The sequence below is a fragment of the Podarcis bocagei genome (assembly GCF_964188305.1).
Source record: "Podarcis bocagei genome assembly, chromosome: 8".
NCBI classification, from domain to species: Eukaryota; Metazoa; Chordata; class Lepidosauria; order Squamata; family Lacertidae; genus Podarcis; species Podarcis bocagei.
Window position 1 is genome coordinate 25,753,812 of NC_138133.1, and position 26,913 is coordinate 25,780,724.

A 26,913-nucleotide genomic window follows, 5' to 3' on the forward strand; every position below is an offset into this window, starting at 1 on the left:
AAGAGGAAGAAAAGCGCCAGGCGCGCTCCGGGCAGTGGGTGGCCCCTTTCGGGAGCAGGAGGGCGAAAGGAAAGAGAAGAAATCGAGGGGATCGCTCCCCGTGGGGCGCAGCGTACACTATCTGGGGATCTCTCCTGCTCGGGGAGAGGAGACGGTGGACAGGCCAGGGATCTGGTCCCTTCCCCGCTGCGCGTCGATCTTTTTGGAGCCGAGGAGGTGGTGCCCCCACTAGCGCGGGCTGGCCGCTTCCAGGTTTTCCCCTCGGCATCCCTGCAGAGAGAAAGACTCGCCCGGGTAGGTTTTTCCTTAGGATCGAACTTGTGGGAAACTCCGACCGCCTGCTTCCTTCCCGTTGCGCGAGAGGGAGGAGGGGAGGCGCGCAGGAAAATGAAACTAAGTTGGTGCCTCTGTGAGGCGCGCGCGTAAACTTCATCCGGCAGCCTTTCTCAACCTGTGGGTCCCCAGATGTTGTTGAACTACAACTCCCATCACCCCTAGCTAGCAAGGCCAGAGCTCAGGGATGATGGGAGTTGTAGTCCAACAACATCTGGGGACCCACAGGTTGAGAACCGCTCTGCGCCCTGGTGAAGTCCATGATTTCAAGAGGCGGCTCGCTGAATGAGGGCGGGATGACTGATGGTGGTGGGAACTCCTTCCCATTATTAGTCACCACCCGGATCCTAAGCTAAGTGCTTCCCTTTGTGTGTTGTGTGGCTAGGAGTGCAGCCGGGTGCCTTCATGGGTTTGGCTCAAAAGTTTTAACCGGCCACAATCTCGCTCTGCTTTTGCAGATGTGGAATTGGAGAGAGGTTTGGGCACAAGGGAGATGAAATCTACTTACCAGAAGACTTAGGCCCCTCCAAACTTGTATTTTGCTGCACTTAATAACATCTTTCTTCTTTGGCGATCACTCCTAGCCGAGTTAGATTGTCTTCCATAAACATGGTTTTAACAGTGAGTCCGTAAGTGACTGTGGAGGCCAATTCTGGATTCACATGCCCTTCCACAGTGGGGACATAGGTTTCCCGATGAGAGTTGATCGTGGTGATGGTTTGCCAAATGTGCCTTCCTTAGCACATTTCCCCCTTTCATCCTGAGTTCGAGCATCTTCAAAGCCCATGACACCTTTGGTAAAGGTTGTTCCTCAATTGGAGCACTCACAGGCCAGTGTTTCCCAGTTGTCTGTGTTTATACTACATTTTTTTGGATTTGCCTTGAACCTCTTTTGTTGACCACCAGCAATACACTTACCATTTTTAAGTTTGGAAGAGAGTACAGTTGTACCTCAGGTTAAGTACTTAATTCGTTCCGGACGTCTGTACTTAACCTGAAACTGTTCTTAACCTGAAGCACCACTTTAGCTAATGGGGCCTCCTGCTGCCGCCGTGCCGCCGGAGCATGATTTCGTCTCTCATCCTGAAGCAAAGTTCTTAACCTGAGGTAATATTTCTGGGTTAGCGGAGTCTGTAACCTGAAGCGTATGTAACCCGAGGTACCACTGTAGTTGCTTTGGATCAGGCATCCACACAATACAACCAGTCCAACGACGTTGATGTTGAAGAATCATTGCTTCAACACTGGTGATCTTTGCTTATTCCAGCACACTGGCATTAGTTGGCCTGTCTTCCCAGGTGATATGTACATTTTTTCGAAGACACTGTTGATGGAATCTTTCAAGGAGTTGGAGATGGCGTTTATAAGTGGTCCATGTTTCACAAGCATACAGTAAGGTCGGTAGTAAACAAGCATTTGTAAACAAACATTTTGGTTTCTCTGCAAAAGTCCTCAAACACTCTGCACTTCAGTTGGGAGAAAGCTGCCTTTAAATCTAGTTTTTTAAATACCTTTTTTTTACCAAGGCATGTCAGTGGATAGGGGAGGAGGAGGCTGTGAAATGATTGGTTCCTACAATTTCCTTAATCCCAGAATTTCCTGCCTATTGTTCACCTTGCCCATCCTTGGTCGTCCTGTTCTTGTTTGCTTAACAAAAGGGTGAAAGACTGTGATAGTGGGCATTTATCTGAACCTAGGCATCTCTGCCTGGGATCTGCCTTTAAATCACTTTACCATTGTGTGGATGGATCCCACTGAGGGGCTGGATATCCTGTACTTAGCAGCCCTATTTTTGCATGTGTTAGGTCAGATGTAAAGGTAAAGGGACCCCTGACCATTAGGTCCAGTCGTGGCCAACTCTGGGGTTGCAGCGCTCATCTCGCTTTATTGGCCGAGGGAGCCGGCATACAGCTTCCGGGTCATGTGGCCAGCATGACTAAGCCGCTTCTGGCGAACCAGAGCAGCACACGGAAACGCCGTTTACCTTTCCGCTGGAGCAGTACCTATTTATCTACTTGCACTTTGACGTGCTTTCAAACTGCTAGGTTGGCAGGAGCAGGGACTGAGCAACGGGAGCTCACCCCGTCACGGGGATTCGAACCGCCGACCTTCTGATCGGCAAGTCCTAGGCTCTGTGGTTTAACCCACAGCACCACCCACGTCCATAGGTCAGATGTAGGTGGATTCAATTGGACACGCGTCATTCCAAGTGCCTGGCTGATTTCTAACACTGAGTGCAAGGTGGCAGATATGATTCTCTTCCTTCCCATTTTATCCTCACAGCCAATTCCGTGAGATAGGTTAAGTTGAGACTGTGACCAGCCCAGGGCCACCCAGTAAGTTTCATGGCTGAGCAGGTCCTGAGCAGCTCTAACCACTATGCAACACAGTCTCTCTTTTGAGAGGCATGCTGGTCCTGCATGCCCTTTCCGTTCTTCTACAGAAGCCTTCAGATGAGGAATCTGAGTCCAGGACCATGATGTCTTCTTCTGTTCTATTTGCTACAACAGAATTCTTTTCCCCAAGCCTGATTTCAGTAGCAGGGAGGTGAGCTTGCAGGTGCTGGGGGAGGCCTCTGGGGGGTGCAAGTGCACCCAGTGGGTACCAAGATGGTGACCCATATAAGGCAGATTCTTTATGTTTCTCAATTCTTGTTGCAACTGTTGTTGCTACTACTTCTGTTGCTCAGGCTACAATGATGTACATTATTGCCTCAAAGTAATTCCCATTTCCTTTTTGCCTATATGCCCCCAAAGGGCTTTGCAACAATAGTTGAGAAACATAAGAATCGGCCTTATATGTAGCAAGACCTCTGGTCCATTCAGCCCTGACTGGCCAGAGAATCATAGAATTGTAGGGTTGAAAGGGGTCACAAGGGTCATCTAGTCCCCTACAATGCAGGAATCTTTTTGCACAACGTGGGGTTCAGACCCGCAACCCTGAGATTAAGAGTCTCATGCTCTACTGACTGAGCTATCCTGTTGGGTTGGGAAAATATGAGCTTTCCCCAACCCAGCAGGGTAAAGAACATGCATACCCTGTGAGCTAAAAAGCAGCTAAAAAAAAATACTGCAAATTAAAAGTAAAGGTAAAGGGACCCCTGACCATTAGGTTCAGTCGTGGCCGACTCGGGGGTTGCGGCACTCATCTCGCTTTACTGTCCCCTTGTAGACACCCTCCATTTTTTATAATATAGACTCTCAAGAGAAGGTTCTTCATGAATTTTCCCTACTACTCTACAAGATGTCCCATACTGACCAGACCAAAAGCAGCATGAAGGACGCTGCTTGTTACCTGTGCTCACTTACCTGAGAGTAAACCACCTTGAACACTCTGGGATTGATTTCTGACTAAACGTGCATAGGATTGCGCTCTTACTGTCACCTTCGTGCCATCCTTGGGTCTTTGGTAGGTCTCCACAGCTTTCTTTGTGGCCTTTTGGCCATCGTGTCCTGTAGCAGTGGAAATACAGACCGCACAATGCCTTCTCTTCTGTTTTCACATTGCAGGCCCTGGGATTTCTCTCTACGGATTGCTGGAGCGCCCCACGAGCCGCAAACATGTCCTTGGATGACATTCAGATGAATTCGGAGGACTTTTTGCAAAAAGAGCAGCTGGATGCCGGCGGATTTGGAATGGTTTCGCTGTGTTACCACAAGAGGCATGGGCTTGTGGTGCTGAAAACGGTGTACACAGGGCCTCAGCGCACAGAGTAAGTTGGTCAGAGGGAGAAACTTTGCAGACAAGAGAGAGCAGTGTAGAGCTACCTACCACTGAGCTCCTGCCAGTTTCTTTTCTTATTTTTATTAGTTTTATTAAATATTTTGTTGTTGCTTAGTCATTTAGTCATGTCTGACTCTTTGTGACCCCATGGACCAGAGCACGCCAGGCACTCCTGTCCTCCACTGCCTCCCGCAGTTTGGTCAAACTCAATGTTGGTAGCTTCAAGAACACTATCCAACCATCTCGTCTTCTGTCATCCCCTTCTCCTTGTGCCCTCCATCTTTCCCAACATCAGGGTCTTTTCCAGGGAGTCTTCTCTTCTCATGAGGTGGCCAAAGTATTGGAGCCTCAGCTTCAGGATCTGTCCTTCCAGTGAGCACTCAGGGCTGATTTCCTTAAGAATGGATAGGTTATTAAATATTACAAGGTAAATAGAAAAGGAAAATCAAAACAAAATCCATACATAACAATATAAACACAATCGTCTACATATTTACCAAATGCTGACTAAAGAAGAAAAAAGACAAAAAGATAAAAGAAAAGAAAAAAGAAGGGGGGAAATACTTCCCATAATCAATAATACCAAATTTATACTTTAAACATTACATTATAAAAATCCTAGTTAAAATATTATAAAGGACTTCCACCGCATTCACCACACGTCTCTTAATTTCTAGTTCACCTTCACATCTGTTCTTCAGTCACTTCCTTTCCTTAACAGATAGGTAGCCGTGTTGGTCTGCCATAGTCAAAATAAAAAAATTCCTTCCAGTAGCACCTTAAAGACCAACTAAGAGATCTACACCAATTCTACAGACAGAGACTCTCACCTAAGAGATCTACAGCAAACCTTTTCAGAACTAAAATACCCAGCAGATGAAGTTAGACAACAGATCAACAGAGCCAGACTGATACCCAGAGAGAACTTGCTGCAAGACAGACCCAAAAAAGAAAATAACAGAACACCTCTAGTCATCACATACAGCTCCCAAGTTAAAACAATACAACTCATCATCAGAGATCTACAACCTCTCCTGGACAATGACAGTTCTCTTTCTCAAGCTCTGGGAGGAAGACCTTTCATTGCCTACAGACAGCCACCCAATCTTAAACAACTCCTAACCCACAATAATACTACAACCAGACTTAACACGGACACTGGCACCAGAGCCTGCAATAAACCCAGATGCCAACTTTGCTGCCACATACACCCGGACAACACCATTACTGGCCCCAACAACATCACACATACCATCTCGGGACTATTTAATTGCTCATCGTCTAACATTGTGTATGCCATCAAATGCCAACAGTGTCCTTCAGCTCTCTATATTGGACAAACAGGCCAAACCTTACGCCAAAGAATAAACGGACATAAATATGACATCAAGAATCACAAAACAGAGAAACCAGTAGGAGAACACTTCAATCTCCCAGGACATTCTATACAAGATCTCAAAGTAGCTGTTTTACTACAAAGGAATTTCAGAAATAGACTGGAAAGAGAAGCTGCTGAATTGCAACTCATTACCAAACTTAAAACCATGGAGAGACCGGGTCTGAACAGGGACATTGGATTCTTGTCTCATTATACATGACTAGGCCATTTCTCACCTTCTCACCCCTTGCCTTTTCCTGTAAGACCTATTACAGTCGTTAAGAGTCGTCAACAGGCTCATCTCAGCTATCTGCCAATCTCCCATTCCCACCACCCTTCTGAGTAATACCCCTCCCCACCTTCTCACTATATAGAAGGATCTGGCAACTTCTGTTTCAGTGTATCTGAAGAAGTGTGCATGCACACGAAAGCTCATACCAAGAACTAACTTAGTTGGTCTTTAAGGTGCTACTGGAAGGAATTTTTTTATTTTTCCTTTCCTTAAGTTCTTTCATTGTCCATCAAATCTTTATATTCTTTTATATTCTTCACAAGGTTAGTCTAAACACAACCAAACTTTCATACTTGAGCCCTGCTTGCTTAAATATTCATTTAGACAATTCCATTGTCACTGTACCATAATTTTGGATTTGTGCCTTATTAAGTCCGGCTCCTACCGGTTTCTGATTGGATAGGCTCCTCTCTCAACTTTTCTAGGGTTTTGCTTGCCTAGAGATCTGTGTGGTGAGAACAAAAGACGAGCCCGGCTAGATCAAACCAAATGACCGTTATCACCAGTCAGATGCTTGTGGGAAGTCCACAGGCAGCTCACAAAGGCAATGACTGTCTCCCACTCTTATTTCCCAGCTTCAGCAATTAAAGCTTCCTTTAGGCCAGCCTTTCTCAACCTGTGGGTCCCCAGATGTTGTTGGACTACAACTCCCATCACCCCTAGCTAGCAAGGCCAGAGCTCAGGGATTATGGGAGTTGTAGTCCAACAACATCTGGGGACCCACAGGTTGAGAACCGCTGCTTTAGGCTCACATCACCCATCCCCAGAGAAGGCTGCCTCCTAGTTAGCCTCCATGGCTGATGGCGCCTCTGCTCCAGATCTGAGTGGAAACTTGACAGAGCTATAGCTCAGTCGGTAGAGCATGAGACTGTTAATCTCACGGTCGGGGGTTCAAGTACCCCATTGGGCAAAAGATTCCCGCATTGCAAGGGGTTGGACTAGATGACCCTTGGTTCACAGAATCATAGAGTTGGAAGGGTCCCTGGGGATCATCTAGTCCAACCCCTGCAATGCAGATGTTCCTTATGGGGATCGAACCTGCAACCTCGATGTTATCCGCTCTAACCAGCTGAGCTATCCAGCTTGCATTCTAGGAAATCATTCTCTGTAGGACTCCTTGCTATAGCCATGGTCCTTATCTGATGGTGGCTGCAGCAGCACACTGGGCAGCTGGGTGTGGGGGAGGCTGCCATTTCCCACAATGCCTAGGGGCAACCCATTGACAGGGCATTGTGGGAAATTAAAATAGTGTCTTCAGTAGACCCAACTGCCCAACACAAATGCCAGTGGGGATTAAAAAGGGGCTCCAGGCCAGGCATCAGTGTGGGTCCTGGCAGTGGCCCACGCATGCTTCTCGTTGACGCTAGGCCTGACTAGATTATGTGTCATTAGATCATTTGGCCACTCCTGGTGTGACAGCTTGGCAGACCTACCTGCCATTTTGCCACCTTGCCCACTCTAAAAGAAAACCACCTGTGTGTTAAGAGTTGAAGTGTGTCTCCAATTTTAATTCAGATTTTTAAAATGCATTATCCCACTGTTATAAATTTGGGAAGCACTAGCCTGCAGTTCCCAGCCAGAATGCTATGCAAATGACTGAATGAATAATTAGTCATAACGATGCTAACTCCACTCAGACACAAGGCAGGATTTCACCCAGCAAGGCAGTTGCCATTTCATTCATAGATTATGCTGCAGCTTGAGCTATGCAGGTTTGGCTCATAATTTTGGAGAGTTCAGGTGAAGAAGTTGACATTTCTGCCTGTCACCTTGCAATGTTTTAGTCTATAGCTCTATTGCCTTCTTGGCAGTCATGCACACTGGTAATCCCATAGTACCTGTTTCCCCCCTCAGGTGTAACACGTCCCTTCTCGAAGAAGGCAAGATTATGCTCAGACTAAACCATGAGCGTGTGGTGAAGCTACTGGGCATCATTTTGGAAGATGGCAACTACTCCCTGGTGATGGAATACGTACGCAAAGGAAACCTGATGTCCGTACTAAAGGCAGTGAGTAGATAGCATGATTGACACACTGGGAAGAGGCCAGGCAGTAATTTTTGAGATTGTACCACAGCTTTGGAAAATGGTATTCAAACATTGTCTGTCATCTCGGGTCTGTTTCCATCAACACCTTTTTTGTCCGTTCCAGTGAAAATGTTTTCATCATTGGTTTAGACCTGGATCAGGTCTAAGACATGCTAATAGTGAATGTTAGGGACACACTAGTACTGGGCTTTGCAGCTCATAAATGTGAGTGTTTGCTCTCTATGGGGGATCATGATTTCTGCACCAGCGAACCTCCTGTTCATAATTTGCACTGTAAAATGGAGCAGTCTTGCATTGCTCCCAAGATCCAGATTTCCAAAGTACTGGGAAGGTTTGGGCCAGATAGTAATAAGCTTATATAATATGTTTAAGCTTCTGTCTGGCAGTGGGTTAGTCCTGAGGTCTTGGCACTTTCGCAAGGATGCCAATCCCTGTTGCCATCTAGAATCTGCCCATCATAATGGTGGGTAGTTGCTTATCTGTTAATATTTCTCATCAGCAGACAGATCACGTCCCGATTTTCTAAAATGTGCATCTCCAGATCTGCTGAATTGCAACTGGATTCTAGCCTCAGTGATGAGGATCCTTGTTGCTTATTTGAAAAGCAAAGATATTTGGAAGGCACACTAATTCGGTGTGCTTTATTCAAACTCCTTTAGCAACCATGATTCGTAAGACTTAATATCTATTCCTGATGGATGTTCATTCAACAGAGGACTGAATAAGTCAGTGCTCTTTTTAAAGATTTTAGCTGGTATTCAATTATGTTTAACCCCGAGTATACCCACTGAAATCAATGAGCATGGCTAAGTTCAGTCCATTAATTTTGATAGGTCTAACATGAGTAAAACTTAATTTAATACCACTGCTTTTCATTTTTTAAAAAGGCAGTTTCTTGATCATGGCAGGTATAACTCAGTATATTTACTAATATTCTGCTGTTTTTGCTTTATTGTAGACCTCTATTCCTTTGTCCGTGAAAGGGTGCTTCATCCTAGAGATCATTGAAGGAATGCTTTACTTAACTGAACAGGGCTTAGTTCACAAGGACCTAAAACCAGAAAATATCCTTGTAGACGAGGACTTTCATATTAAGGTACCATTAGCACATAATTCCTGGATGGGTGACATGTCAGTCTTAGGGCTAAACCAGATGTGGGCATGATTTATAGCAGAACCTGCCTGTTTGGCAAACCATGGTTTTGTGTGACTGCAAATGTGCTGGCTCCCAGGGAGATCGCAGCCACTTTGCTTCTCTCCTGGTCCTTGTCGTTCAGTGTAATGTGGCAACTAAGGCAAGGTATGGCTTTGCATGTTGTCTGAACCCAGGATTATTGTTCTGCTCTCTCCTCCTTAACCAAGATCTGCAGCCAAGGTTTGTAAAGTGGGTGCAATCTGTTCCAGAAGCCAGTATGTTTACACGGTTGCAGTAAGCTAACCAGGCTTTTGCCCGCTATGCACATGTGGATGAGAAGGAAAACACACAGTTTCCCAGTGTTTTGCATTCCCTTCCTGGTATAGCAGGCCAGGAAAGGCTATACCACATGCTTTTCTGAATGTTCAGATTGGTGCACTCCATTTGACCCGGTTAACTTAAAAACACTATACAGTGGTACCTCTGGTTGCGAACAGGATCTGTTCCGGAGCCCCGTTGGCAACCTGAGCAGAACGCAACCAGCGTCTGTGCATGTGCGGGTTGCGATTTGCTGCTTCTGCGCATGCACATGACATCATTTTGAACGTCTGCACATGTGTGAGCGGCAAAACCCGGAAGTAACCCGTTCCGTTACTTCTGGGTCGCTGCAGGACACAACCTGAAAACGCTCAACCGGAAGCAAATGCAACACGAGGTATGACTGTATTTAATTAAATAACAAACTACTTTGGGAAACATTCAATGTCACTCAAAGCATGTTGACTGAAAATTGTCCTCAACTGGAATATCCCCCAATGGACACTGAACTTTAAGAAGGATATAGACAAACTGAAATGGGGTTAGAGAAAGGCAACAAAAGACTGTCAGCATTAAGAAAAACAAGTCCTATGTGGAATGGTTTGAAAGAACTGGGCATGTTTAGCCTGGAAAAGAGAAGACAGAGTGTGGGGACATCATAGGCAAATGCGTGTTCTCAGCTGCAGACTGAGGTTGATTTAGTGGGCTTAAGGTAAAGGTAAAGGGACCCCTGACCATTAAAGTCCAGTCGTGACCGACTCTGGGGTTGCGGCGCTCATCTCGCTTTATTGGCTGAGGGAGCCGGCATACAGTTTCCGGGTCATGTGGCCAGCATGACTAAGCCGCTTCTGGCGAACCAGAGCAGTGCACAGAAACGCCGTTTACCTTCCCGCCAGAGCGGTACCTATTTATCTACTTGCACTTTGACATGCTTTCGAACTGCTAGGTTGGCAGGAGCTGGGACCAAACAACGGGAGCTCACCTTGTGGCGGGGATTCGAACCGCCAACCTTCTGATCGGCAAGTCCTAGGCTCTGTGGTTTAACCCACAGTGCCACCCGCGTCCCACTGGGCTTAAGATACAGGCAGGTAAATTTTGGTTGAGCTTTAAGTCAGACTTCTTGAACAGCTGTGACAATGGAACCAATGACCTAGAGGGGTGGTGGGCTCTCCCTTTAAGTAAAGGGTGGATAGTCCATCTATAGTTAATGTTCTAGCTCTGGATATCCTGTGCCAAGCAGAAGTTGGGGAAGATGGCCTGCGAGGGTCTCATCAGCTGTGTGCTTGTGTGATCTCAGTTGGACCTTGCTGCCCTAATGGTTCTCCATCCTTTCGTGCAGATAGCAGACCTTGGCGTGGCCCGCTTCAAAAGCTGGAGCAGGCTGACCAAAGAGGAGAGCATCCGGAAGATGAAAATCAACTGCAGCTCAAAGAGCAACGCCGGCACCCTTTTTTACATGGCCCCAGAACACTTGGCATCAGTTAACACCACGCCTGTGGAAAAATCAGACGTGTACAGCTTTGGCATAGTATTATGGGCCATCTTTGCCAACAAAGAACCCTATGAGAGTGAGTGTTTGTAATCAAATAACTTTGCTTGCTGAAGTGTTTTTAGCTGCATACGGTTACAGTGTTACCTCGGGTTAAGTACTTACCGTATTTTTCGCTCTATAAGACGCACCAGACCACAAGACGCACCTAGTTTTTGGAGGAGGAAAACAAGAAAAAAAATATTCTGAATTTCAGAAGCCAGAACAGCAAGAGGGATCGCTGCGCAGTGAAAGCAGCAATCCCTCTTGCTGTTCTGGCTTCTGGGATAGCTGCGCAGCCTGCATTCGCTCCATAAGATGCACACACATTTCCCCTTACTTTTTAGGAGGGAAAAAGTTAGTCTTATAGAGCAAAAAATACGGTAATTCGTTCTGGAGGTCTGTTCTTAACCTGAAACTGTTCTTAACCTGAAGCACCACTTTAGTTAATGGGGCCTCCTGCTGCCGCTGTGCCGCCGGAGCACGATTTCTGTTCTTATCCTGAAGCAAAGTTCTTAACCTGAGGTAATATTTCTGGGTTAGCAGAGTTTGTAACCTGAAGCGTATGTAACCCAAGGTACCACTGTATTTTTTTTATTTAAAAAAACTGTTCAATTCCTCTCTCCCCCACCAGATGCTATGACTGACGCGCAAATATACTTCTGCATCATGCATGGGGACAGGCCTCTCATAGAGGAGATTGAAGAAAGTTGCCCAGGAGAGATCATTACACTAATGAAACAATCTTGGAGTCAAAAGCCGGAGGAACGGCCAACTTTTGCAGGTAGTGAGAGGGCATTTTTGCTGAAGTGGGTCCGGCATTATTTGAGTGCAAGAGGAAGGCAGCCTTAAGGTCATGCGGAATATTTGAGATGTTTTTAGTTTTTGGCTGGGTCTACAGGAACAGTGGGATGAGGAACAGCAAAGAGGTAACACTGCCATGCTATGCCACTGCCATGTCACTTCTTACTTGCCTTTATAAAAGACAGCATAAGAACAGTCTCGTCTGTTTTTCACTGAGACCGCTTTGGGGGTTTTCTTTTACTAATTGACTAATCCTTTACTACAGAAATCAATTTGACGTACAAGCCATTTTATCAGCAGAACTTTGAAAAGGATGTTGAAGATGACTTGAGAAAGTTAAAAGTAAGTTTTTCAAACATTTATGGCTGAAAAAAGGAAAAGGGGCGAGAATCACTGATGGAAATTGTAGAGAAACAGAGTCCAGCTATTAGGTAGAAGAAATTTCCTGAAAGTAAGAGCTGTCACACAGCTGAGCAATCTTCTTCACTGGAATCATTGAAGCAGAGATTGTCAGGGACGCTGTCGCTGCATCTGCATTGTAGACCCTGCAATAATCAGAGGGGTGTACTAAATGACTTCCTCAGTCCCTTCCAATTCTATCCCTAAAAGCATGCAAAATCATAAGAAGAGCTGCTGGATCAACCCAGTGGTCCAGAATCCTGTTCTCAGCAGTGGAACACCCTCCCACCAAATGTCAAGGAGATAAATAGCCATACAACTTTTAGAAGACATATTAAGGCAGTCCTGTATAGGGAATATTTTTAAGGTTTGATGTTTTAATATCTCTTTATATCTGTTGGAAGCCGTCCAGAGTGCCTGTGGCAACCCAGTCAGATGGGCAGGGTATAATAATAATAATAATAATAATAATAATAATAATAATAATAATGATGATGATGATGATGATGGACCCCTGACTGTTAAGTCTAGTCACAAACGACTCTGGGGTTGCAGCGCTTATCTCGTTTTACTGGCCGAGGGAGCCGGCGTTTGTCCGCAGACAGTTTTTCCAGATCATGTGGCCAGCATGACTAAGCCGCTTCTGGTGAAACCAGAGCAGCGCACGGAAACACCGTTTACCTTCCCACCAGAGCGGTACCTATTTATCTACTTGCACTTTGCTGTGCTTTCGAACTGCTAGGTTGGCAGGAGCTGGGACCGAACAACAGGAGTTCACCCCGTCGCAGGGATCCGAACCGCCAACCTTCTAGGGGGAAAGACTTCTGATTGTTCTTTTCCTTGAAAACAATAGCAACAGAGTTTCTGCTTTAAGATATTTTGTCCATATTAGTTCTTTTTTTAAAAAGCGAAAGGAAACAATGGAATCACAATGTTTCCCTCCTTTTAACTATCTGTCAAAGCATTTATTTCTCGTCAATGAGCTTCAATCGTCAAATCTGACACCCCGCTCCAGGGTCAGGACAGTGGAAAATTACTTTATTTTAACTTTATTTCCGCAGGTTTAAACAACTCAATAAAAGTCCCCCTTCTTCTCCTGCTTCCGAAGGGGGGTTCCGCAATTTTGAATGGTGAAAGACGATCCTTTAAAAGTGATTTTTAAGGCTCTAGTTTACGTTGACTTTGCTTTGTTGTAACTACAAGAAAACGGAAGGGTGACTTCCTGTTTAGCCCTTTCCGTTTCAGTACCAAATTAGGATAAATTTTAGAGTCCAAGTTCCTTTTATTTCACCAATTCTTGTTTAAAATCCAGGTATTTAGCGTTCCAGTACTCACGGTTAGTTATTTTCAATGCCAATTTGTCCCAGGAAAAAGGCAGCGCTCTCCAGCAACGGCTGTACGGCTTCGCTCCGCAGAAAAAGCAATCGACTCACAGCACTGCGCCACTTCCCCCTCTTCACTTCGGAGCCCGTTTCTGGGTTCCTTAGTGGGTTGGGGGGGCGCTAAAGGTGCCCGCCGAGTCCCACGGTCACAGGCTTCATCCGCCTGTGATTTTTAGAAGGGTCCCCACTACGCCGCAACGGAAAAGACCCGTTTCAGGCGGAGCTTGTCCCTCCAGTTCAGAGGGAGTCCGCCATCACCGGAGGCGCCACCCCGGAAGTCCTGTAATAATAATAATAATAATAATAATAATAATAATAATAATAATAATAATAATAATAATAATAATGATGTTGCCCTAATGCCTGTGTCAGGCTTCAGGGAATCTGATCCCCCTCCCTCACGGCAGGCTGCCAGTAATGAAAATACAAGAAGCTCTTACCAAGGTATTTTATTCAATAGTCACAGAGAGAGATGCAGGATGCTGTCTCTAGGATAATGGTGTTGCTCTCAGTAATCTCCTCCCCCCTTTTACTCTCAAGTCGTCAGCAGCTCCACCTCTTTATACAGTGGCTGCGTGAGGACCTTTGTCTATTCGCTTTCTGTTCTCCCACTTTAACAGCCCTCCTCGTTCTCGGAGAAGGGGATTGGGTTGGGAATGCTTTCTAATGATAATGTGTCAACCAGCTGTCCTAACTCTTCTGCTCCTCCTTCCTCTCCTTCCATTATCTCCCAGCTTTGTCCTTCTTCTGTCTCAGAGTCATGACCTTCTGCAAACCACCGTTGTAAGTCTATACTGTCCTCCTCTTCTTGGGAAGGTTCAGGAGAATGGGGGAGTGGCCTCCACCATTCCTCTTCAGTCCAATCCCTGACAGCCTGTGAGAAACATTACTGTCTCCGGATGTGGAGACACAGCATAGTCATCATGGCTATAGCCTTGCCCTCCATGACTTTGTCCACTCCTCTTTTAAAGTCATCCAAACTGGTGGCCATTGTTGCCTCCTGTGGAAGTGGGTTCCATGCTTGAACTATACATTGCATGAAGAATTACTTTTATCTGCCATGGCTATTTCAACACTCAGCTTCATTGGGTGTCCACAAATTCTAGTGTTAGGAGAGAAGCAGTAGTGGGGCTGCTCCCTCAGTCTCTCTCCGACATTCTCACATTACCCGGAGTGTCTGAAATGGGAAAGCCTACATGTGTAAACCTCTAGACATGTAGGTTTCCCTGTGCAACAGGGTTCCTGACATCCTTAGTCATACAGTCCAGCGGGATTTTGCTTGATGGGCACCCTAGAGGTTCTAGGTTCTTCCAGTGATTCAATAAGGTATTTAGTTGCTCTTGTTCTCTGTGACAGGAAAAGTACCCTGAGCCAACGGAACTTATAAAAAGGATGCAGTCTCTCCAAGTGGATGCTGTGGCAGAACCACCAAGCAATGGTCGGACGGGTAATTCATTTCAGTTGCTTAAGAGTTCGTTCTTTTGCATCCCACATTTGGGATGCAACTGCTGCACATTTCTTTACAAGGACACCCATTTTAAAAAGCACACAATCAAAGCCAAAGTACAGCGCAGATCACTGTTTCAGTGCTGATTAGGGCTAGTGCAGATTACAGTTTCAGTCTCTACATTGTAAATAAATCATATCAGAGCTGGAGATTTTGTCTGGACTCTGGTTTATGACTCAAATTAGAGTATGTGTATATTTTATGATAGCGTCACAGAAGTGATGAAGTCAGTTTGGGGTGGAGAATTCATCATCCCCTCTGTTTCTCTTTTTGGGGGGGCAAGAGAAGCCCACACAGACAAACAAACAGTGCCTGGTGAAATCCCATAGCGTGGAAGCAGCAGGGGCTGAGCAGGATTTCTACAACAACAAGAAGCCAAGAACCATTCACACTTCCAAAAGTCATTATTCTTGCCGTCTATATTCAGAGTCTATAGCTACCAAAAGGCTCTTGACCTTTGGGTATTAGGCTGAAACCCACAGCCTGAGGTGTAGCAGCTGCCAAAGGAAACCTGCCAGCAGGCCTCAGGGTGGATCAATACCAAAGGCCCCTTTGGGTCATCCTGTTGGGTTGGCATAAGAACAAAGACCACACCTACTTTTTACTTTGGGGGATTTCTGTTTCCTTTTTGTAGCACCTGTTAATATTGGAAGTGGTTTTTAAAAAATGTTTGCTGGCAGTTATTTATGCTGATTACAGTAGTGCCCCGCAAGACGAATGCCTCGCAAGACGAAAAACCCGCTAGACGAAAGGGTTTTCCGTTTTTCGATGCACTTCGCAAGACAAATTTCCCTATGGGCTTGCTTCGCAAGACGAAAACGTCTTTCGAGTCTTGAGATTTTTTTCGCTTCTCCCCCCTTTTCTAAGCCGCTAATAGCCTTTAAGCCGCTAAGCCTTTAATAGCCGCTAAACTGCTAATAGCGCTAATCCGCTAAGCCGCTAATAGGGTTGCTTCACAAGACGAAAAAACCGCTAGACGAAGAGACTCGCGGAACGGATTATTTTCGTCTTGCGAGGCACCACTGTACTTGTTCAACCTCAGCTTCTGAATAGTCAGAATAGAGCAGGGCTGGGTGGTACCTGGCAGTGGCGTAGCGTGGGTTGTCAGCAAGGCAAGTAATTTGCACCCCCTAACCCGTGGATTTGCGCCCCCTAACCCGTGGATTTGCGCCCCTTAACCCTAACCCCCAGATGTTGCGCCCGGTGCGGCCGGCCCCCCCCTGCACCCCCCACGCTACACCACTGGTACCTGGTTTTCCAACATCGCAATACACTGATATATCACATTGACATTTTAGTGTATTTTTGGTCTTTGTTGGAAGCTGCCCAGAGTGGCTGGGGAAACCCAGCCAGATGGGCGGGGTACAAATAAGTTGTTGTTGTTGTTGTCTGAAGTAAGGATGGAGCTATGTACAGGCATTAACTGCCTTCACGGTTTTTTCTGCATCATGATTTCTGCATAGCGCGCAAGCACACACACATCCTGATTGCGATATATTGCCAGGTCTAAAACTATGAAACCATCATAATGATATGGACTTCAAACCAGTTTGGGACAATATATCGATACACTACTCAGCCTAGAATAGGGTGGTGGTGTGAACACACTTAATTCTTCCAATTGGAGAGAGCATTTAGTATTCCTTTGTTTTTCTAGGCTTCTACCCCCCACCCCCAAGTGTGTTGAGTGGAAGTTTAGTGAGAGCACTTTCTATAATCTTCTGGTTTTGGAAGGCTTCCTTCTAGTTCTCTCTGGTTGTGATTTTGAAGTAGGATACCTTCACTTACCGTTTGCTGGGCTATGGGAAATGGCAGGCGATGCTAGAACTTCGTGCCAGAGTACAGTGGTACAGCAATACAGCAGTTTATGGCATTTCCCAGATGATAGCGTTAGGCTGACTGTATAAGACAAATTCTTGTGGAAGAGGACCAATAGCAACCCAACAAGCTATTCATGCTTACAGCACAATTCAGTGCAAATCTACTGAGAAGTAAGTCCCATTGAGTTCATTGGGATCCAAGGTGAGAGTGTAGGATAGGTCAGGGAAAGCTGTGACCCTCCCTATGCTACTGAACTGATGGGAATTGTAGTCCAAAGGTTTTTGGAGGCCCATAGGCTCCCTGGCCCTGGATGCAGCCTTGATCTCACAGCAGTAGAGTCTCACCAAGCTGCTAAAACATGGGTAGGCAAACTAAGGCCCAGGGGCTGAATCTGGCCCAATCGCCTTCTAAATCCGGCCCGCGGACAGTCTGGGAATCAGTGTGTTTTTACATGAGTAGAATGTGTCCTTTTATTTAAAGCTAAGCAGTTGGCTCCTTACCTCTCTCACCCTGAACTAGCCACTGTGATCCATGCGACAGTCACCTCCAGACTGGATTATTGGAACTCGCTCTACGTGGGGCTGCCCTTGAGACTGACCCAGAAACTCCAGCGGGTGCAGAATGCCGGGGCGAGACTCCTTACGGGGTCTTCACTGTGAGATCACATTCACCCGGTACTATACCAGCTGCACTGGCTCCCGGTGGAGTACAGGATCAGGTTTAAGGTGCTGGTTTTAACCTTTAAAGCCCTATACGGCTTAGGACCCTCGTACCTACGGGACCACCTCTCCTGGTATGTCCCACAGAGGAACCTACGGTCTTCAAATAAAAGCATCCTGAAGGTCCCAGGCCACAGAGAGGTTAGGCTGGCCTCAACTAGAGCCAGGGCCTTCTCGGCTGTGGCTCCAAACTGGTGGAACGCTCTGTCACAAGAGACTAGGGCCCTGCAGGACTTGACATCTTCCCGCAGGGCCTGCAAGACAGAGCTGTTCCACCAGGCCTTTGGTCAGGGCGCAGCCTGACTCCCTCCTTTGGCAATCTGCACAGAGTTTTTGCTTAATGGTTGCCATTAATTTGATTTTAATTAATTTTTATAATGAAATGTTTTTAGAATGTTGTATTATTTTATTGTTGTTAGCCGCCCTGAGCCCGGCTTTGGCTGGGGAGGGCGGGATATAAATAAAATTTATTATTATTATTATTATTATTATTATTATTATTATTATTATTATTATTAAAATGCATCTCTGGGTTATCGGTGGGGCACAGGAATTCGTTCATTCCCCCCCCTAAAAACATCTAGTCCAGCCCCAAAGGTCTGAGGGACAGTGGACCGGGCTCCTCCTGAAAAAGTTTGCTGTCCCCTGTCTTAGAGATTAGGACTGCAGTTCTAGCCCCACTTACCTGGGAGTAAGTCCCTTTGAACCCAATGGGACTTACTCTGAGTAGACAAGTTTTAGGATTGCACTGTCAGCATCCCTGTAGAACAACACCTATACAGTTACGGCACATCTCTCTGGAAGGCTAGCTCTTTGTTCAGAAAATGGGTGGGGAAAACCTTTACAATACCATACTTTTGATGCTTGGCATCCGTGTGTGTGTGTGTGTGTGTGTGTGTGTGTGTGTGTGACTGCAGGAGCATTCAGAGTCACTACTAGCTGTATTAATTTTATTTGTGGGGCATAGGAATTTGTTCATTTTTTCCCCCTTCAAAATTTAGTCCGGCCCCCCACAAGGTCTGAGGGACAGTGGACCAGCCCCCTGCTGAAAAAATTTGCTGTCCCCTGTGCTAGAACATTGCAATGAAATCTCTGCAAAACGATCAATCCTCTTAGGCCTCTCCCTTTCTGCCCTGCAGATCTGCCTGGCTCCCTGCACAGCTCTCCATCTCCTGCGCCCAGCAACACTGTAGACGAAGCCATGTTTGCGGCTTCCCCGGTGAATGAACCTGTGGAGAGCTGCGAAACGTCCTTGGATCCTCCGGTGACCTTGGAGCAGAAACTGCAGGACGAGCTGAACTATCACGTGCACGGCAGCAGGATGGACAAGGGGGATGGCCGTTCCGTGTCATACAGCGCCGAAATGCTGGAGCAGGAGAGGAGGAGGAAGGTGTCTCACGACCCGTATGCAAAGGCGACTGCTGCCCGCCCGATGCAGGAGTCACACCTGAGGCCTGAAAAGGTCGAGCCTGGCGCCCGTCATAGCAACACCACTGTGGACCCATACAGTCGTCAGTGGAAACCACCGCCGCTCAGAGCTACTCTGGAAAGGGAAAATAATAGCCGGCTGAATCCAGTTAGGCACCATGGGCCCGGACCTGCAAATCTCAGAGCATCTCTAAGCCCAGAAGATCTCTACGGATCAGCCAATCCCTTTAGCTTCAATAAACCACCCGTACCTGAATCTGGTGTGGATCGTCAATCTAACCCATTCAGACCTTACTATTTTGGCAGAAGCTTCAGTACAGAAACTGGTAAGTGAACTGATTGAGGGTCTTCTTGTTCCTTCAGGGAGAAAGAGCACACCTGCAGTAAAATGGCTCTTCTTCACTACCTTCTATGAAGAAAATAAAAGCTGTCCCATTTTTTATGAGCCAGTCTTTCGTCCCATCCTACTAACCCTGGGCAGCTAAAATGTAACAGCAATTCAAAATCTGTTGAGCTTTAAGGTTACTATGCATATTTATATTTATATTTATGCCTTTTATTAAATTTTCATCCTGCCCTCCCTTCAAGGAGCTTGCGGCAAACAGTTCTCCCCACTCTCATACCATTTCACTTCACAACCTTCTGAGGTTGACTGAAATGAATATTTGTCTGAGGTCACCCAATGAGCAGCACTGATTGGGAAGCTTTGTGGAATGGAATCGCTTTTGTCCAAGCATTTGAATCGCGAAATACTACTTTGTGGTGCAGTTTCTACAGAGAGCATTAGCGCTGCTGTTCGTTGTGCCATATTTTATTTGTATTGTTTTCTTAGGACTGTCATGTTTCATTATCAATGTTGTAAGCTGTGCTCCATTTTGGGATATCCATCTGTACATAAGGGATACTCCAGCACCCTAAAAACTGGGTGGTGGCCCTTTCATGCCATTGTACTAAAAGGGCTTTTGATCCGCTGGAATCACCTCAGAAGACGAGAGAAGGTTTTTTTGCCAATCCCCTTTGCCCAGCAATCCCCAGTGTGCTTTGGAAACCTGTTCTGGAGCAGTTTTATTTGTTTGTTTGTAATTAGATCTCTTAACCTGCCCTTCAACAATAATCCTGTGGGTTACAACAATGAAATATGCAATTAAAAAACAAATAAAAGCATTACAACCATAAAACAAATGCAAACAAGCGTTTTGAGGGAGAATTGGCAAAAACTCCCTTGATTTCTCTCTTTGTCGGCATATGCCTCCTCTGGTGTAAGAGTGCTAGGAGTGCTGGTTGTAATATCATTCTGTACTGCACTGGCTGTGGGCTGAATAGAAATTGGTAACTTAATTATATTGATCAATTGCATCTATATGCTACCTTTTGGACAAGGTGACTCAGGCGGGTTATTAACAAGTGGTGCCCAACATCCTCAGGCCTATTTCAGGAGCTGATGGTGCTAGCTCCCTTGCCTGGTGTCTTCCCTCAGGGTACACACATCCCTGGGAGCTCCAGGGAAGGTGGGTCTTGGGTGGTCCCAACTATGAAAGAACTCTCTGGCTCATCAGCACTGTGGGCTGCAAATGTGGCTCCGTGACAATCAGCAAGTACAGTGGTACCTCAGGTTACACACGCTTCAGGTTGCAGACTCCGCTAACCCAGAAATAGTGCTTCAGGTTAAGAACTTTGCTTCAGGATGAGAACAGAAATTGTGGCAGCAACAGGAGGCCCCATTAGCTAAAGTGGTGCTTCAGGTTAAGAACAGTTTCAGGTTAAGAACAGACCTCCAGAACGAATTAAGTACTTAACCCAAGGTACCACTGTACAGCACTGGAAGCTTAGACTGTCTATCTAGGAGGACTTCATTCTGTCGGAAGTCACTGTGGTCTTCTGAAAAGTACTGGGGCTTGATGTCCTCACCTCTCCCTTCTGGCAGCTGCTGCTCTCCTGAGACCACCACTTTGTATCGTGAAATATCCACCTGTTGAAATTCCCTCATCTACATTAATGATGCAACAGCTCTTTTGCACTTGGGTAGGTTTTTGTCTGAGTAGGTTTTTGCACTGTCAAGAGTCCAGTATACCTGAAGGAGCGTCTCCACCCCCATCGTTCTGCCAGGACACTGAGGTCCAGTGCGAAGGCCTTCTGGCAGTTCCCTCGCTGCAAGAAGCCAAGTTACAGGGAAACAGGCAGAGGGCCTTCTCGGTAGTGGCGCCCGCCCTGTGGAACGCCCTCCCACCAGATGTCAAAGAGAAAAACAACTACCATACTTTTAGAAGACATCTGAAGGCAGCCCTGTTTAGGGAAGCTTTTAATGTTTAATAGACTATTGTATTTTAAGATCTTGTTGGAAGCCGCCCAGAGTGGCTGGGGAAACCCAGCCAGATGGGCAGGGTATAAATAATAAATTATTGTTGTTGTTGTTGTTGTTGTTGTTTAATGTTTCAAGGGCAGTGGTACAGTTTTGACACAATTTGCATACCTCTTTAGATCCAGAGGAATCTACCTCTTTTATGAAGACGAACTTCGCCCATACACCTATACACAAACAGAATTCAGGTAAAAAACTCTAGTTATTTCTTGATATGAGCAGTATGATCTCAACATGAGCGGCATGAGCAGTCCGGACTTTTTAAGGGTATAATACCATTTGGTAGCTCTAAAGCAGAAGTAGGGAAGCTTCAATCCATGGGCCAGTCTTGGCCTACACGGCTATTTCCCTCCAATCATATCCACCTGTCCATCAGCTGATGTCACACGTGAAATGAACTGATCGACCAGGATGGGTGGGATCCAATTCTGCCTTGGCTGAGTATGCCTATTCCCAGCAGCCAATTTTGTAGGATTTAACCCCGCTTCCCCAGGGTTTATTTGGCACACTAGTTAGATTTTTGGAGGGGCCTAAGGTGCAAACAGCATAGACTAGTGTTAGGTTGCAGAACTGGTCCCTGCAATCTGCTCTTTCCACAAGGAGAGAGTTTGAGATTCCCTTTTGTGGTGCTGTTCCCTTTCAAAATGAAAAAAAACACAACAGAATTTTGGAGCTCCAGAAACAGCTGCTTGCTTGATCTCAACAAGATACAGTCACATTTGCTGAACGAAGTCTCAAAATGCATTATCTATTTGACTCAAAAGACTTAATTCTCGCAACGGTTTTGAAACACTGTTGCTATAGAACAGCGATGTCCAACTGGTCAACCACGATCGACAGGGTAGATCCCCCGGAGATCACAGGAAACTTTTAGTCCTTGCGAATAAAAAAACAGTTGAATGAATGTCTCGCGCCCCCGCTGTGTACGTTTGATTGTGTTGGCGTTTACTGCGAGCGATTTATGGCATTCACCCGCAAAAAGCTGAACAACTCTGGACTCTCCTCCTAAAAAAAGCTAGATCACTGCCAGTTTGTTTAAACTGGGAGTAGATAGCAGTCTCTTGAGAGCTGGACGTGCCTGATATAGAACAGTCAACATGTTTTCTCTTTGGGGAGTTTGTTGTCTCGTCCTACTGATCTGACTGACACAAGCTTTCAAAGGTTTGCTATGATTTAACTCTTATCAAAGAACTATTGGAGCAGCCTGGCTTGCTGAGTTGGTTAGAGCACGGTGCTAATAATGGCAAGGTCACAGATTCAATTTCCGTATGGGACAGCTGTATATTCCTGCCTTGCAGGGGGTTGGACTAGATGATCCTCAGGGTCCCTTCCAACTCTACAATTCTATCCTTCCATGATTAACTATACCAGACACCAACCTGAGAAATAAACCTGGTTGTGTAAATATGCCCTTGTAATATAAATTCTAAGAGCAGGAACCGTTCTTTCCTTGATGTGAAACTACCCAACATATAAGTGCAGCGTTCAAATAATGCATTTTTGCCATTTTACTATTTCCATCATAAAATTAACATGTGTCAATACACTGGTCAGTAATTTATCCCCCTGCACTGTCCCTGTGCTCATTTTGCTTGTGTGTAGTTTTATTAAACGGGTTGCTTTATTAAACGGGTGTTTTTTAAAAAATTCTCTTACATACAGGAGAACCTGCAAGCTACAATATATATAATAGTAGTGCAATTCAGATAGGCTCTCACAACGTCTTAACCATTAAACAAAAACCTCAACAAATATGTACTCTGCCGGAAAATACTCATTATAATCCTGCAGATTACCAGAAACTCTTTGGTAAGTACTGAAGTTAAAACTTTTTTCTTCCTCCATGAAATAGTTCTTGCTTTCAAAGTCATACATTTTCCTTTGAAACTCTGTTCAGGATATGTAAGTTAGGACTGAATAGAACTGAAAACATCTACCAAGGAAAGATACGACTGAGGTCCAGCTCCAAGGGCCTTCTGGCAGTTCCCTCCCTGCGAGAAGTGAGCTTACAGGGAACCAAGCAGAGGGCCTTCTCTGTAATGGCACCTGCCTGTGGAACACTCTCCTTTCCGATCTCAAACAGTTAAACAACTATATGACTTTTCATAGAAATCTAAAGGGAGCCCTGTTTTGGGAAGTTTTTAATGTTTGATGTTTTCCCCCCCCTCCCTTTCTTTCCTCTGTATTTTGTTGGAAGATACCCAGAGTGGCTGGGGTATAAGAAATAAATTAGTAGTATTAATAGTAACAAAAATATTAATCTGTAGAAACATAGGTGTTAGTGATCTCCAGTGGCGTAGCGTGGGGGGTGCAGGGGGGCCAGCCGCACCGGGCGCAACATCTGGGGGTTAGGGGCGCAAATTCATGGGTTAGGGGGCGCAAATCCACGGGTTAGGTGGCGCAAATTACTTGCCCCGGGTGCTGACAACCCACGCTACGCCACTGGTGATCTCCACAAAACACAGACTTTGCAGTCAGATTTTGGGATTCTGACCCTGAAGATTCTGGTCTTCTAGCTTGTACCCCTTAGTAGTAGTACAGTGGTACCTCGGTTTAAGAACAGTCCTGTTTACAAACGATTCGGTTTACGAACTCCACAAAACCGGAAGTAGTGTTCCGGTTTGCGAACTTTACCTCGGTAAAGTATTTAGGCCCCTTTATGAATTCATTACACAAGAAGGGGTGCCATGAGTAAAGGAGGGAGCAGGGGAATACCTGGTGGCTTCCCCCACAACATTGCATGAATTCCCTGCAACCCCCTTTGATGTCAATACATAAAGTACGGACATCTGCAAGTGGAAAGTCTTCTGCACAAAAGACTGTAAGGCTTCCATGGGATCAGGAATTCTGTACCACTGTGGTTTATGATCCCATGGAAGTCTACACAGGTGGGCTGCTAAAAAAAAAAGTGCAGAAAAGTAACTCTGCACATGCTTTGTGGCCTTGCAATGCAGTCATGTGGCATTTTCAAACAATTCTGACTGGCTCAGAATTCACACTCAAATGGAGGTTCCATGGTGAATATATTGACATAGGGACGCGGGTGGCGCTGTGGTCTGAACCACTGAGCCTCTTGGGCTTTCTGATCAGAAGGTCGGCAGTTTGAATCCCCACAACTACCTTGCTCTGTCCCTGCTCCTGCCAACCTAGCAGTCCGAAAGCATACCACCACAAGTAGATAAATAGGTACCACTGCGGCGGGAAGGTAAACGGCGTTTCCATGCACTCTGGTTTCCGTCACGGTGTTCTGTTGTGCCAGAAGCGGTTTAGTCTTGCTGGCCACGACCTGGAAAGCTGTCTGTGAACAAATGCCGGCTCCCTCAGCCTGAAAGCGAGATGAGTGCTGCAACCCCGTAGTCACCTTTGACTGGGCTTAATCGTCCAGGGGTCCTTTACCATATATATAGAGAGAGAGAGTGAGAGAGAGAGATTGACATGCACTCAGAGCCCTGCATTCACTGTTAGCAGCAGGGTTGGCCCGCCTGCCCCCTCACACCCCTGTTTCTCACGCAAGATAGAGTTTGTCAGGATCTTCCTATTGCCTCTGAGAACAAAAGCAACGGTGTTCCATCGCCAAAGCACTAAAGAAACATTTTCCTTTTGTCGCCACCAGAGAACACTGCTCTCGTTTCGGAAGTTCAACTGAACCTCGTGAGAGAAAATATGGGGAAGAAGTGGAAACCCACGGCGCGGCAGCTGGGCTTCAGCGACCCTGACCTGGAGGAAATTGACCATGACTACGAACGGGATGGCTTAAAGGAAAAAGTTTATCAGATGTTTCAGAGGTGGCAGATGAAGGAAGGGAGCAAAGGAGCAACGGTGGGAAAGCTGGCCAGAGCTCTCTTTGCTAGCCAGAGGATAGATCTCCTTGCCAAAATAAAGCAGGAGTCAGAAATGAGTAACAAATGAGAGTCACAAACCAGCATAAACTACTTTGCAGGGGACAGTATGGACATTTTGCTTTACATTTTGCTATTATGAATGTTCTGGTGCTGCCTGTATAGAATTTGCCGTCAAATGAATGTATTTGTATAATTTTAATTAAAAAAACACCAATATAAATGGACGCAAGACTGCTCTAGCTTTAATGTAAATAATAAAATATTATCAGATACAAAAACTGAAAGCATATATCAATCTTGAGTCACTCACTATTAGCATATAGAAGAAGAGTTTGGATTTGATATCCCACTTTATCACTACCCGAAGGAGTCTCAAAGCGGCTAACATTCTCCTTTCCCTTCCTCCCCCACAACAAACACTCTGTGAGGTGAGTAAGGCTGAGAGACTTCAGAGAAGTGTGACTGGCCCAAGGTCACCCAGCAGCTGCATGTGGAGGAGCGGAGACGCGAACCCGGTTCCCCAGATTACGAGTCTACCACTCTTAACCACTACACCACACTGGCTCTCAGTAAGAACCAAGCAAGGAAAGACTGGGGGAAACTGCACTTTCTAGCAATGCCACTGCCGTTGCTCTTCTTTTTTAAATTAGTTTTTATTTAAGTTTTGTTTGTTTGTTACAAAACAGATAATCTCCTTGACATCTGATAGGAGGGTGTACCACAGGGCGGGTGCCACTGCCAAGAAGGCCCTCTGCCTGGTTCCCTGTAGCCTCACTTCTCGCAGTGAGGGAACCACTAGAAGGACCTCAGAGCTGGGCCTGAAAAATAGGGGTTGAGATGCTCCTTCAGCCACTGATCTGCCACTCAATCCTGTACATGGGATTTGATCCTAAGGAACTGTGCACAGGATTTCAGACTAGGTCTGGCTAATCATTGTAGCTCAATGTTATGGCTATTGTTTGGGACTGTGTTGTTTTGGATTGGGCTAGTCCCATTCTGTCTTTGATACTAACAGCATGGAGATTAGTCAGCAGACTATGAACAGCCCAGTTTTATGGATGTCAGACTCACCACACCATACATATGTACCAGGGACATGGGTGGTGCTGTGGTCTAAATCACTGAGCCTCTTGGGCTTGTCAATTAGAAGGTTGGCAGTTCGAATCCCCACAATGGGGTGAGGTCCCGTTGCTCTGTCCCAGCTCATGCCAACCTAGCAGTTTGAAAGCACACCAGTGAGAGTAGATAAATAGGTATCACTGTGGTGGGAAGGTAAATGGCATTTTCGTGTGCTCTGGTTTCCATCACAGTGTTCCGTTGCACCAGAAGCAATTTAGTCCTCTTGGCCACATGACCCGGAAAGCTGTCTGTGGACAAACACCAGCTCCCTCTGCCTGAAAGCGAGATAGTCGCTTTTAACTGGACTTTTCTGTCCAGGGGTCCTTTACCTTTACCTAGATATGTGCAATACTTGAATAACAAATTCATATTTTGTCAAAATCATGGGAAAGCCTTCCAGTTCAGATCTAGCTTGGCGTGGCCTCAGAAGGGAAGGATTACAGAACAGTAGAATGATTTGTATTGGTAGTGTTTTTGGTCACACGTCGGGTGAATTATATGTAGTTAAAAGGACCAGGCGTGTGAAAACATTCCAGATGTAGTATACCCAATATCTTAACCACGGCTATGAGGCTGCAAAGGGACCATAGGACTTCCTCTTCCCTTTTCCCTGGAATCCGCATGTGCAATCTCAGCTGCAGCTTTTATGTTACATCAGTATGAACAGCAACCACAGTTAACTCCCATGAAGTTCCCTGGTAGCTATGGAAGCAGCCTCAAATCCTGATTTCACATTGTGGTTAAGAAAGAACCTCAGTGACAGGAGAAACTGGAGCCAA

At 45.9% G+C, this 26,913-nt stretch overlaps 1 protein-coding gene across 1 annotated transcript; it reads left to right on the forward strand.

Moving 5' to 3' along the window:
• Positions 1-16: 16 nt before the first annotated feature.
• RIPK1 (receptor interacting serine/threonine kinase 1) lies at positions 17-25,239 on the forward strand. Its single transcript, XM_081206404.1, has 12 exons — positions 17-294; positions 3,843-4,045; positions 7,581-7,734; positions 8,732-8,869; positions 10,566-10,794; positions 11,389-11,538; positions 11,824-11,900; positions 14,696-14,786; positions 18,526-19,140; positions 21,293-21,361; positions 22,836-22,982; positions 24,787-25,239. The coding sequence occupies exons 2-12, from the start codon at positions 3,894-3,896 to the stop codon at positions 25,080-25,082; spliced, it is 2,118 nt and encodes a 705-aa protein (XP_081062530.1). The 5' UTR covers positions 17-294; positions 3,843-3,893; the 3' UTR covers positions 25,083-25,239.
• The last annotated feature ends 1,674 nt before the right edge of the window (positions 25,240-26,913 follow it).